General features: G+C 40.0%; 1 protein-coding gene across 6 annotated transcripts in view; it reads right to left on the bottom strand.

Annotated features, from left to right (window-relative positions):
- PALM2AKAP2 (PALM2 and AKAP2 fusion) overlaps positions 1-12,006 on the bottom strand; it is a 398,719-nt gene that overhangs the window by 156,110 nt on the left and 230,603 nt on the right. For all 6 annotated transcript variants that reach the window (XM_017859235.1, XM_017859233.1, XM_017859234.1 and 3 more), the window contains one exon: positions 4,821-4,906. In XM_017859235.1, the coding sequence (XP_017714724.1) occupies positions 4,821-4,906 (86 nt within the window). The remainder of the gene's footprint in view (positions 1-4,820; positions 4,907-12,006) is intronic.

Below are 12,006 nucleotides of genomic sequence, written 5' to 3'. Positions count from 1 at the left end.
TGGGTTCAAGCAATTCTCCTTCCTCAGCCTATCCAGTAGCTGGGATTACAGGCATGCATCACCATGCCCAGGTAATTTTTGTATTTTTAGTCGACACGGGGTGTCGCCATGTTGGCCAGGCTGGTCTTGAACTCCTGACCTCAGGTGATCCACCCGCCTCAGCCTCCCACAGTGCTAGGATTACAGGCATGAGCCACCATGCTAGGCCAGAAGAGAGGTTTAACTGACTCACAGTTCCACAGGCTTAACAGGAAGCATGACTGGGAGGCCTCGGGAAACTTACAATCATGGCAAGGGAAATGGAAGGCAAAGGGAAAGCAAGCACTTTCAAAACATTGTATTCCTTTCTCAGAAAGAAAATTTCTAAATACTAAGATAGATACCTCTATCACAATAAAAGCAATATGGGAAAAACCCAACTATCTTTGTAATTTCTGTTGCGATTTCCCTTGAAAAGTGTCAATGTATCAGGTTTTATTGTTTTAACAGAATATGTTGTTTTCTCGGCAAAAGGCAGGAATAGGTGATGTTGCGAGGATATATAAAGTACCTATTAGAAGTAGGAATAGCTGTAGCTAAATATAAGAGGCGGAGTCTGTGCTTAATGAGCTGCAAGTAGTTACATACAGAGAGAAAAAAATTCTTTTTAGTTAATTTAAATTTTTTTATTATAGATTCAGGGGGTTCATATACAGGCTTGATACAGGGTATATTACACAATGCTGGGATTTGGACTTCTACTGAACCCATCACCCAAATAGTGAATGTAGTATCCAATAGGTAGTTTTTCAACCCTTTCTCCTTTCTCTCCTGCCCCTTCTTTTAGAGTCCCCAGTCTCTACTGTTTCCATCTTTATGCCCATGTGTAGCAGTTCCCACTTATAGGGAGAACATGCAGTATTTGATTTTCTGTTTCTGCATTAATTCATGTAGGATAATGGCCTTCTTCTGCATCCATGTTGCTACAAAGGACATGATTTCATTATTTATATGGCTATGTAGTATTCCATGGTGTATATATGCCACATTTACTTTATCCAATCTACCGCTGATGAACACTTAGCTTAATTTCATGATTTTCCTATTGTGAATAGTGCTACGGAAAACATATGAGTGCGGGTGTCTTTTTGATAAGATGACTTATTTTCCTTTGGGAAGATATCCATTGCTGGGTCAAACAGTAGTTTTGTTCTTTGAGAAATCTCCATACTGTTGTCCATAGGGGTTGAACTAATTTACATTGCCAACAACAGTGTATAACTGTTCCTTTTTCTCTGCTTCCTCACCAACATCTGTTACTTTTTGCATTTGTTTGTTTGTTTGTTTGTTTTGAGACGGAGTCTCGCTCTGTCGCCCAGGCTGGAGTGCAGTGGCCGGATCTCAGCTCACTGCAAGCTCCACCTCCCGGATTTACGCCATTCTCCTGCCTCAGCCTCGTGAATAGCTGGGACTATAGGCGCCCGCCACCTCGCTCGGCTAGTTTTTGTAATTTTTTTTAGTAGGGATGGGGTTTTACCGGGTTAGCCAGGATGACTTTTTGCCTTTTTAATAATGGCCATTCTGACTGGTATGAGATGGTATCTTATTTTATTTTTATTTTTTGAGACAGAATCTTGCTGTTTTGCCAGGCTGGAGTGCAATGGCACAATCTCGTTTCACTGCAATGTCTGCCTCCTGGGTTCAAGCGATTCTCCTGCCTCAGCCTCCTGAGTAGGTGGGATGACAGGCACATGCCACCACACCCGGCTAATTTTTGTATTTTTAGAAGAGACGGCATTTCACATGTTGGCCAGGATGGTCTTGATCTCCTGACCTTGTGATCCTCCTGCCTTGGCCTCCCAAAGTGCTAGGATTACAGGTGTGAGCCACCACGCTGAGCCGCGAGATGGTATCTCATCATGGTTTTAATTTGCATTTCTCTGATTAGTGGAGTGGAGCAGAAAAAATACTTTCATTTGGATACAAAGACATGATGGTGGCCGGGCGTGGTGGCTCAGCCTGTAATCACAGCACTTTGGGAGGCCGAGGCAGGCGGATCACGAGGTCAGGAGATTGAGACCATCCTGGCTAACATGGTGAAACCCCATCTCTACTAAAAATACAAAAAAATTAGCCGGGCGTGGTGGTGGGCACCTGTAGTCCCAGCTACTCAGGAGGCTGAGGCAAGAGAATGGCGTGAACCCGGGAAGTGAAGCTTGCAGTGAGCCAAGATCACGCCACTGCACTCCAGCCTGGGTGACAGAGTGAGACTCCATCTCAAAAAAACCAAAAACCAAACAAAAAAACAAAGACATGATGGTTATGTAAGGCAATGTAGGGTGGGAAACAACATGATACCCAAAGCAAAAAAGTCAATGACTGCTCCATAATTGGGAATCCTAAAGGAGAAGATAGAAACAGAAGCATTTTCTGTAGTTATATCCACCTAGAAAATTCACAAATTCCTTAGTGAGAAGGAACTGGCATTAAGAAAGGAATAATAGAATATTTGTAGGGGTTTATTGATGTATTTAAATATATTTCTATTTTGCTGGCTGGGTGCGGAGGCTCACACCTATAATCTCAGCACTTTGGGAGGCCGAGGCGGGCAGATAACCTGAGGCCAGGAGTTTGAGACCAGACTAGTCAAATGGTGAAACCTCATCTCTACTAAAAATATGAAAATTTGCCAGGCATGGTGGCACATGCCTGTAATTCCAGCTACTTGGGAGGCTGAAGTGGGAGAACCCCTTGAACCTGGGAGGTAGAGGTTATAGTGAGCCACGATCATGCCACAGCACTCCAGCCTGGCTGACAGAGCAAGAATCTGCCTCAAAATGAATAAATAAATAAATTTCTATTTTGCTCAGCTATTTAAAGTGTATAGTATTTATTCCTCAGAATGAGTTCAGTTCTTATGGATGAAAAAATCTTCCTGGGGTAGGGCAGAGGTAAAAGAAATCTTTTCTTATAAGAAATTTTCAGGTATTCATTAAAAGAAAAAGAAAGGGAGATTGAGAATGATGTCTAAATTAGAGGAACCCAAATACAACTTCATTCAAGATCCTGGTACCACGGATGAGTAGCCTGGTTAAGTAGCAATCTTATCAAATGAGATTTGCACAAGACTTGCTTCTACTAGAATATGCCATTTGTGGTTGGGCATGGTGGCTCACACCTGTAATCCCAACTCTTTGGGAGGCCGAGGTGGGCGGATCATGAGGTCAAGATACAGAGACCATCCTGGCCAACATGGTGAAACCCTGTCTACACTAAAAACACAAAAACTAGCCAGGCATGGTGGCAGGTGCCTGTAGTCCCAGCTACTCAGGAGTTTGAGACAGCAGAATTGTTTGAACCCAGGAGGTGGAGGTTGCAGTGAGCTGAGATTGCGCCACTGCACTCCAGCCTGGCGACAGAGTAAGACTCCGTCTGAAAAAAAAATAAAAAAAAAAAAAGAATATGCCATTTGCTTTAATAAAACCAACTCCAGTCTTTCTGACTACTTGAATGTCTGTCTATACCACATCTGCAGCTACACTGGCAACTTACCGTCTCCTCTCCTACTAGCAATTCATCTCAAAAACTAATTCTCAAGATGATAACAGATTTTGAGATAACAAATCTAAATCCATCAGGTTTTACTATTGGCACCCATTCTCCTTTGTCTGATGTGGTCATAGACTCAAACTTGTCAATCATTTCAATAATAGCCAAAATAACACCAACATGTCATTGCAATTTATATTATTGTCTTACAAATTCTGCTAAACGTAGTTATAGTTCTTTCAGCACTGGATAGTTACCACTTAGATTAGTTGACTTTTTGACTAATCAGGCCACTATCCTACCTTTCATTTAGCTTTACTATGGTAACATTTGCTTGCTTTCTCTGCCATTTGTAACGTAGACAACACAAGTTAAACCTTCACATTATAAAAGAAAACAGTTAAATCCGTGCTGTATATTCTTTTGTACAACTTCTACTAATAGATCCAGGAGAGAAATATCTCCAGTTACAGCTCTATATAAAATAAGACATTACTTCTTACTTTCAAAGAAAAATTCATAATTTGCATATATTCAAATTATAATCATTCAAGCAAGAATGTTAGAAAGCCCTCCCACCCTCATCCTCTGCTAATATGTAAACAGAGTTCTAAGAGAGGAAGACCATTCCTTTGTGTCTAATCCCGTAACAGAGGGGAAGTAGTTGAGCCTCTGATAACTTTTGCTACAGATTCCTTAATCTGGTCAATGATTACAAATTGATGCATTTAATTTGAACAGTGATAGTTAAGGGGATTTCCAGATGACTCATTTTGTAAACCTTTGGCCATTAGCGTTTCAGCTGGAGTGGGCCATGTGCTGCCTTCCCACTGACATCAGTGGAAATCTTGAGCCAAGATCAAAGCTACTTTATGCCTCTCTGACCTTTCCTCACAATGCACAGTGGGGCCTGAATTCTCAGCTCAGAATTTTCAGATTTGCTCCACTGTGCCCATGGGGGTTACCATTTACAAATAGCTTACATGTAGATATTCACTGAAGACCCTACGACAGGCGCATTGGAAATCACATCTTAGATTCTGGTTTTCAAGCAGTTTCCTAATCCAGATCTCAAGTTTCAGATGAAATCGACATGTTCAGGGTGGTATGGCTGTAGACCAGATCCCAAATTTCAGAAAATCTTATGTTGCCTCCCTAAGATCTCAGTGAGTAGAAAGAGAACTCCAGGAAGGTGGATTGGTAGTGTTCATTTTGCCCCCAGAAAAACCTGCCCTAGGCTGCCTTTACTCTAGAGATACACTTTGAGAATCAACCTGAAGAGAATCCCTTACCTTGATAGTCATGTCTGGGCCGGATGTTTCTGTGGCATTCAAGGCTGACTCACCTCCCTTTAGCAGCACATTCTCCCAAACGACTCCTGAAAAAAAAAAAAAAAAAAAAAAAGTGAATACTTTTCTCTAAGTATTTGGATAGTTATCTAAGGATAACTCAAGGGCAATATTCATTTGAACTATCTTGCAGTTACTGGACCAGGAAAACTTCCTTTCAGAAGTGTAGTCCTGTAGCACTTCTTTTGTTTTTACCTAATCTCCAATTTAGGATCCATAGTCTAAGTCCTATATCTTATAGAGAGCTATTCCTAGCCCAGGGTAGAGAAAAGCTGGGATGAACTCTTCGTCTTCTTCTTCTTCTTCTTTTTTTTTTTTTGAGACCAAGTTACACTCTTGTTGCCTAGGCTGGGGTGCAGTGGCATGATCTTGGCTCACTGCAACCTCCGCCTCCTGAGTTCAAGCAATTCTCCTGCCTCAGCCTCCCAAGTAGCTGGGATTATGGGATTACAGGTGCCCGCCACCACACCTGGCTAATTTTTGTATTTTTAGTAGAGATGGGGTTTCGCCATGTTGCCCAGACTGGTCTTGAACTCCTGACTTCAGGTGATCTGCCTGCCTTGGCCTCCCAGTGTTGGAATTACAGGCATGAGCCACCACACCCAGCCATGAATGAACTCTTCTTTTTCTCCAGTTCAGGCCTCATATTGAGGTCTCATTTGGGTCTTTAAAATGAATCCCAGAACACAGAAATACACACATCTAATTCAATACCCAACAGATATGACTTCAGATTTATCTGTGTTCTCAATTCCACATATCTACTGGAAACAACTAAGAATGTGTTGTCACTTTTAAAATCTGCCCATGCTCTCTCTCTCCAAGTCTTTAGAAATGCTAATGTTTCTTTCTTCTAAAGCTACCAAATTGTCTCCAAGAGTTGGACACCTGGCAAGACACAAGATTTTGTTTTTTCTAATATCAAAGAAAAGATCAGGGGCCAGTGTGGTGTTTTCAAATATTTTTAAACACAATATAGTAAAATTGTACTAATTCAGATGCAATTATGTATGTGGAACAGAGTTAAAATGATCTACATTGGTGAAAAGTTTGAAGAAATGGCTATATATATATATATACATATTTTTGTTTGTTTGTTTGTTTGTTTTTGAGACAGAGTCTTGCTCTGTTGCCCAGGCTGGAGTACAGTGGTGCAATCTTGGCTCACTGCAACCTCCACCTTCCAGGTTCCAGTGATTCTCCAGCCTCAGCCTCCCAAGTAGCTTGGATTACAGGTGTATGCCACCACACCCAACTAGTTTTTGTATTTTTAGTAGAGATGGTTTTACCATGTTGTCCAGGTGGTCTCGAACTCCTGACCTCAGGTGATGTGCCCACCTCAGCCTCCCAAAGTGCTAGGATTACAGGAGTGAGACACTGTGCCCAACTGGCAAGTATATGTTTTTAAAAAACATAGGTTTATTGCAAGGAAAATAATCTTAAAGGTTAACAAAGCAATATTTAATAGAGTTTTTCAGGATCTCCTTCAACAAGCAAATGCAAATTTTATGATTAGTATAATAACTGTATGGAAATAAGTGCTCATAACCTAATGTATTAAAAAGATTATTTTCTTAAGGAGGTTAAAATTATCTGCGTAATATTTGTTTACGTTATGGATTTTCCTAAAAAATACTTTTCTCTAAGTATTTGGATAGTTATCTAAGGGTAACTCAAGGAAAATATTCATCCCAGAACTGTGTGAATAACCTACATTCCAAAATTTCGACTGTCTAGCATTGTGTTCAATCAGGATTGGCCATTTTTCTTCTGTTTGCCACATAGTAAATATTTTAGGCTTTGAGTTCATAGCATTTCCGTTGCAACTTCTCAATCTGCCCTTGTAGAGTGAAAGCAGCTACAGACAACATAGAAACAAATGGGCATGGGTGTGTTCCAATAAAACTTTATTTACAAAAACAGATAGTGAGCTAGTTTGTCCCATGTACTCTACCAGCCTCTGTGCTAAATCAAGAACCCAGAGATGTGTAACATTGCTATACTCCAGCATTTCTAGTAAGAATCAACTGAACAACAGGTGATGAATGAATAACAATTGCTTGAAATTACATGATGCTTTAAATAAACTAAAATGAAATTAATTAAATGTTAATGTATTAGCACTGGTTACTTTTTTAATTTTACATTCCGGGTCCTTGAGAGCCTCATTTCATAGGATATACGCACAATGAATTACTCAAGACCTGTGGGTTATAAGTCATTTCATGGTGCAAATAGCTGTTCTCTCTGACTAGGTTGCAGGAATTGGGTCAGAGGAATGTTGTGCCTTGACCTACACTTTCTTCTCAAGAAACTGCTGCAAGGAGATTTTCAACTTTATCTTAAATGCATGTTTATAGAAGAAAAATCTTTTCTCCTACGTGAGTAGGTTATTTCCTTGACATGCTTTGCTTTTAACCGACTAATAACCCCTCCTGGTTTAAGCCACTTTTGATACCTGTTGGATTTGGCTGGCAGAGAGACACAGATGTTGGGCATGATGGACAATCAGATGATATTTCACTTATGTAATAGTCTGAATTACTGTTCATCAAATATTCATTCTCCTCATCTCCTGCTGTGGAAGAAATGGTCTTCCCTCTCTCACTGATGTTTGCTTTGGCTAAAGGGATGTTAGAGGGCATAATGCAAGCAAAGGTTTGAAATGGGCTTGAGAGGTGAGGCTTGCACTTCTGCTACAGCATGAGAAGGACAAGCCCCAGTCAGCCTGCAGGGGAATGAGAGTCCTGGGGAGCAGATCTGGATCCAATCTGCAGCTGGAAACCAAGCCAGGTCTAGATCAGCCAACCCCCAGCCAACTGCATATGCATGACAACGAAAGCCAATGAGTTTTGGGATGGTTTGTCAAGCAGTATTATTGTAACAATAGCTAATAGATACAATCTCTAACCAAAATTATAAATGAAAATCATTATGAGTCAAGTATTTTTACCTTTAACTGTGGGGAAAAGAAAGAGAGATCAGACTGTTACTGTGTCTATATAGAAAGAAGTAGACATAAGAGACTCCATTTTGTTCTGTATTTGAGATGCTGTTAATCTGTGACCCTACCCCAACCTTGTCCTTGCAAGAGACATGTGCTGTGGTGACTCAAGGTTTAAAGGATTTTGGGCTGTGCAGGGTGTGCTTTGTTAAACAAGTGCCTGAAGGCAGTAAGCTTGTGAAAAGTCATCACCATTCTCTTAATCTCAAGTACCCAGGGACACTTACACAGAGGTCACAGGGACCTCTACCTAGGAAAGCTAGGTATTGTCCAAGGTTTCTCCCCATGTGATAGTCTGAAATATAGCCTCGTGGGAAGGGAAAGACCTGATCGNTGTGGGGAAAAGAAAGAGAGATCAGACTGTTACTGTGTCTATATAGAAAGAAGTAGACATAAGAGACTCCATTTTGTTCTGTATTTGAGATGCTGTTAATCTGTGACCCTACCCCCAACCTTGTCCTTGCAAGAGACATGTGCTGTGGTGACTCAAGGTTTAAAGGATTTTGGGCTGTGCAGGGTGTGCTTTGTTAAACAAGTGCCTGAAGGCAGTAAGCTTGTGAAAAGTCATCACCATTCTCTTAATCTCAAGTACCCAGGGACACTTACACAGAGGTCACAGGGACCTCTACCTAGGAAAGCTAGGTATTGTCCAAGGTTTCTCCCCATGTGATAGTCTGAAATATAGCCTCGTGGGAAGGGAAAGACCTGATCGTCCCCCAGCCTGACACCCATGAAGGGTCTGTGCTGAGGAGGATTAATATAAGAGGAAAGAAGGCCTCTTGGCAGTTGAGCTCTGTCTCCTGCCCGTCCCTGGGCAATGGAACATCTCGGTGTAAAACCCGATTGTATGTTCTATTTACTAAGATGGGAGAAAACCACCTTAGGGCGAAAGGTGGGACTTGCTAGCGCAATGCTGCTCTTTATGCACTAAAAAGGTTTATGCAGATGTTTACATATGCGTATCAAGGCACAGCACTTTTCCTTAAACTTATGTCACAGAGATCTTTATTCATATGTCTTACTGCTGACCTTCTCCCTAAGATGATCCTATTATCCTGCCACTTTCGTTTTTCTAACATGGTAAAGATAATGATCAATAAATACTGAGGGAACTCAGAGACCGGTACTGGCATAGGTCCTCTGCATGCTGAGCGCAGGTCCCCTGGGCCCACTTTTTCTGTCTCTATACTTTGTCTCTGCGTCTCATTTCTTTTCTCAAGTCTCTTGTTCCACCTAACGAGAAACGCCCACAGGTGTGGAGGGGCAGGCCACCCCTTCATTTAACTATGCAAATATAATTCTGCATATAAAAGTTTCATTTACAAGTGTTGGTTGTCATCTCTACATATTATTTCAGTTTGGAAAGTATTTTTTCTCTACGTTATACAATCATTCCTTTTGTAAGCAACACTACCTTTATTAAAGGCTATATGGCCACAAGAAGGAGATGTGAGACATATATACATATGTTGTCTCAATATTTTAGTCTTCCATCAAGAAAACACTTCATACTAGAAAACATTTCATAACAAGAGTGAGAGAAAACAGATGTAGCATTTTAGTTTAAAAATGCTATTTTGTCAATCATTGCAATAATAGCCAATAAAACACCAACATGTTGTTGCAATTTATATTATTGTCTTACAAATTCTGCTAAATGTTTTAGTTTAGCAGTTTTTAGTAATAACATTTTAATTTAAAATGTTTTAGTAATAACATCTTAAGTTAAAAACGTGATTAATCCTGATGATAAGTTTGTGAGAACAGAAATGTTATTTTAAAAGCTAGGGGTAAAATTCCTTCCAAGGAGAAAACTGTATTTTGGAGAACAAAGCAACTCTATGGACCATTTGGGTGTGAAAATGTGGGTCCTACATCACAGGAGGAAGATAAGAAGGAAGAGGTGCAGTTAGAAGAGGGAAAGAAATTGAAAGAAGTTAGGGAAAAATGGGCAGTATGAAATTCCCAGGGGGTAATAAAAAAGACTTTTTCTTTTCTTTCTTTCTTTCTTTTTTTTTTTTTGAGACAGAGGCTCGCTCTGTCACCCAGGCTGGAGTGCAGTGGCACTATCTCGGCTCAGTGTAACCTCTGCCTCTCAGGCACAAGCAATTCTCATGTCTCATTCTCCCAAGTAGCTGGGATTACAGGCACCTGCCACCACCCCCGGCTAATTTTTGTATTTTCAGTAGTGATGGGGTTTTGCCATGTTGGTCAGGTCAGTCTCGAACTCCGGAACTCAAGTGATCCAACCACCTCAGTCTCCCAAAGTGTTGGGATTACAGGTGTGAGCCACCATGCCCAGCCTAAAAAGGACTTTTCAGAACAGCAATGTTTACAAATTCATTTTAAAGTATTTATTATGCTGTGTCATGATGTCATTCTTCTCTCACTCTTGTACCTATGGTGGAGATCTGTTCTACACCAGTATCTTGTGCTAGAGTTGTCTGTTGGAAGCTGAATGTCGTCCCACACTTGGACTTGGGGACGGAAAGAAGAGAGCAGCTGTGTGCCCATGGGAGCTCCCTGAGAATGTGGAGTCGAAGAAGGACACAACACTAAGAATCTTGGAGAAAGCACTTAACCCACATACTGCACACAGTAGACTACAGGCCAATTTTATTTGGATACAAGGGGCAGGAGACCCTGTCATCTTGAGAACTTGGAGATAGAAAATGGCAGACACTTCTTTATAGGAAGATGTTTATGCATCTGAAAATGCCACTTCCCTTTTCCAAAATGGTGATTTCCATTCCACCAACATGTAATGCATTGGACCAGTGGGTAGGAGGATAGCTTAGAATGCTGATTTGTAATCCTCTCAGCTCTAGAATTTTAGCAATGGCTTTTAACATCTGCTTTCATGTTTGAGTTCCTGAGAAGAGTTTCTCCTTGACTAAGATCCATGGTTTATAACTATAGTATCAACATTTGCACAGCTTAGATGTTCAATTGTAAAAGACAGATATTCTAGGCTGATGTATTTCTATTATTAGTTATATAAACATAGTTTCCTCTGGTTGTAGGGGAAGAAACTATATAAAGAACCTGACGTAAGAACTTGGGGAAAAATATATATACATATCATAAAAAAATAAATCCTATATATATTCTCTCCATATATAAATTCACATATACATTCTATATAGCTAAAAAATTATACATATTCTATACATATATACATTTATATATTCTATAAATATACTTTAGTATTTTAAAATATATTTAAGTATTTTATAAATTTAAGTATTCCATATATTGTTGTTTTATATATATTGTTATATATTAAGTATTCCATATATAGTTATACTAACTATATATGCTATATAATAATATGTATTATAATACATATTGTATGTATAATATGTATATTAATTGTATATTCCATCTATATATAGAAGGAAATATATATTTTATACTTCTACATACTGTACTTTCAAACAACCATTTTCCTCTTACATTCCTCTTCTCCCTTTGCTGAAATTATTTATAATGTCTTTGAGAAGAGAAATTTTATTTATACTATTCCTATAATCCCTAGCAACATACTACAACTTTTATTCCATTTTTAAAATACAAGACCAAACCTTGAGGGAAAAAATAGCATCTTTCACCCAGAAGAGAATAAGTTTGCATTTCCCTGCGATAGGAGAAATTGAGACCTGTCTACTTGTGGCTGATGTTATGTTTTTAAATAGTCCATCAGGGACAGTTTTATAAAGACCTCTCAGGAATAAATGAAATCAACCACCATAAATTTTTTGTATTGCTTTTTATACACCTTCTCACCGAGCTGCATAGTCAGAGGAATAAGTCCATTAGCCCAGGCTTCCAATTGCCTAGCACCAACATCTGTGTCTCCATTCACAGGACGTGCGCTGTTGACTTACATGGCTACCCTCTCTGTACTAACTTCTGTTGGGAAGAGTACATGTGAGGGTAGACAGGGGTGTGCCACCAAAATAAAGGAGCTGAGTTCAGGCCCCGGCTGGAGCGGCCAGGGACACACATGAGGAACTGCAGGGAGAGGGATTTGGGCTGGTAGCAGGAAGCCACGAGGGTTTGAGTAATGGGTAGACGAAATAACTTTGCATCTTTGAACAAAGGGAGACCATGTGACAGTAAGCA

The sequence above is a fragment of the Rhinopithecus bieti genome, unplaced genomic scaffold (assembly GCF_001698545.2).
Source record: "Rhinopithecus bieti isolate Rb0 unplaced genomic scaffold, ASM169854v2 scaffold_47444, whole genome shotgun sequence".
NCBI lineage: Eukaryota > Metazoa > Chordata > Mammalia > Primates > Cercopithecidae > Rhinopithecus > Rhinopithecus bieti.
This window is presented reverse-complemented; position numbering and strand designations above follow the sequence as displayed.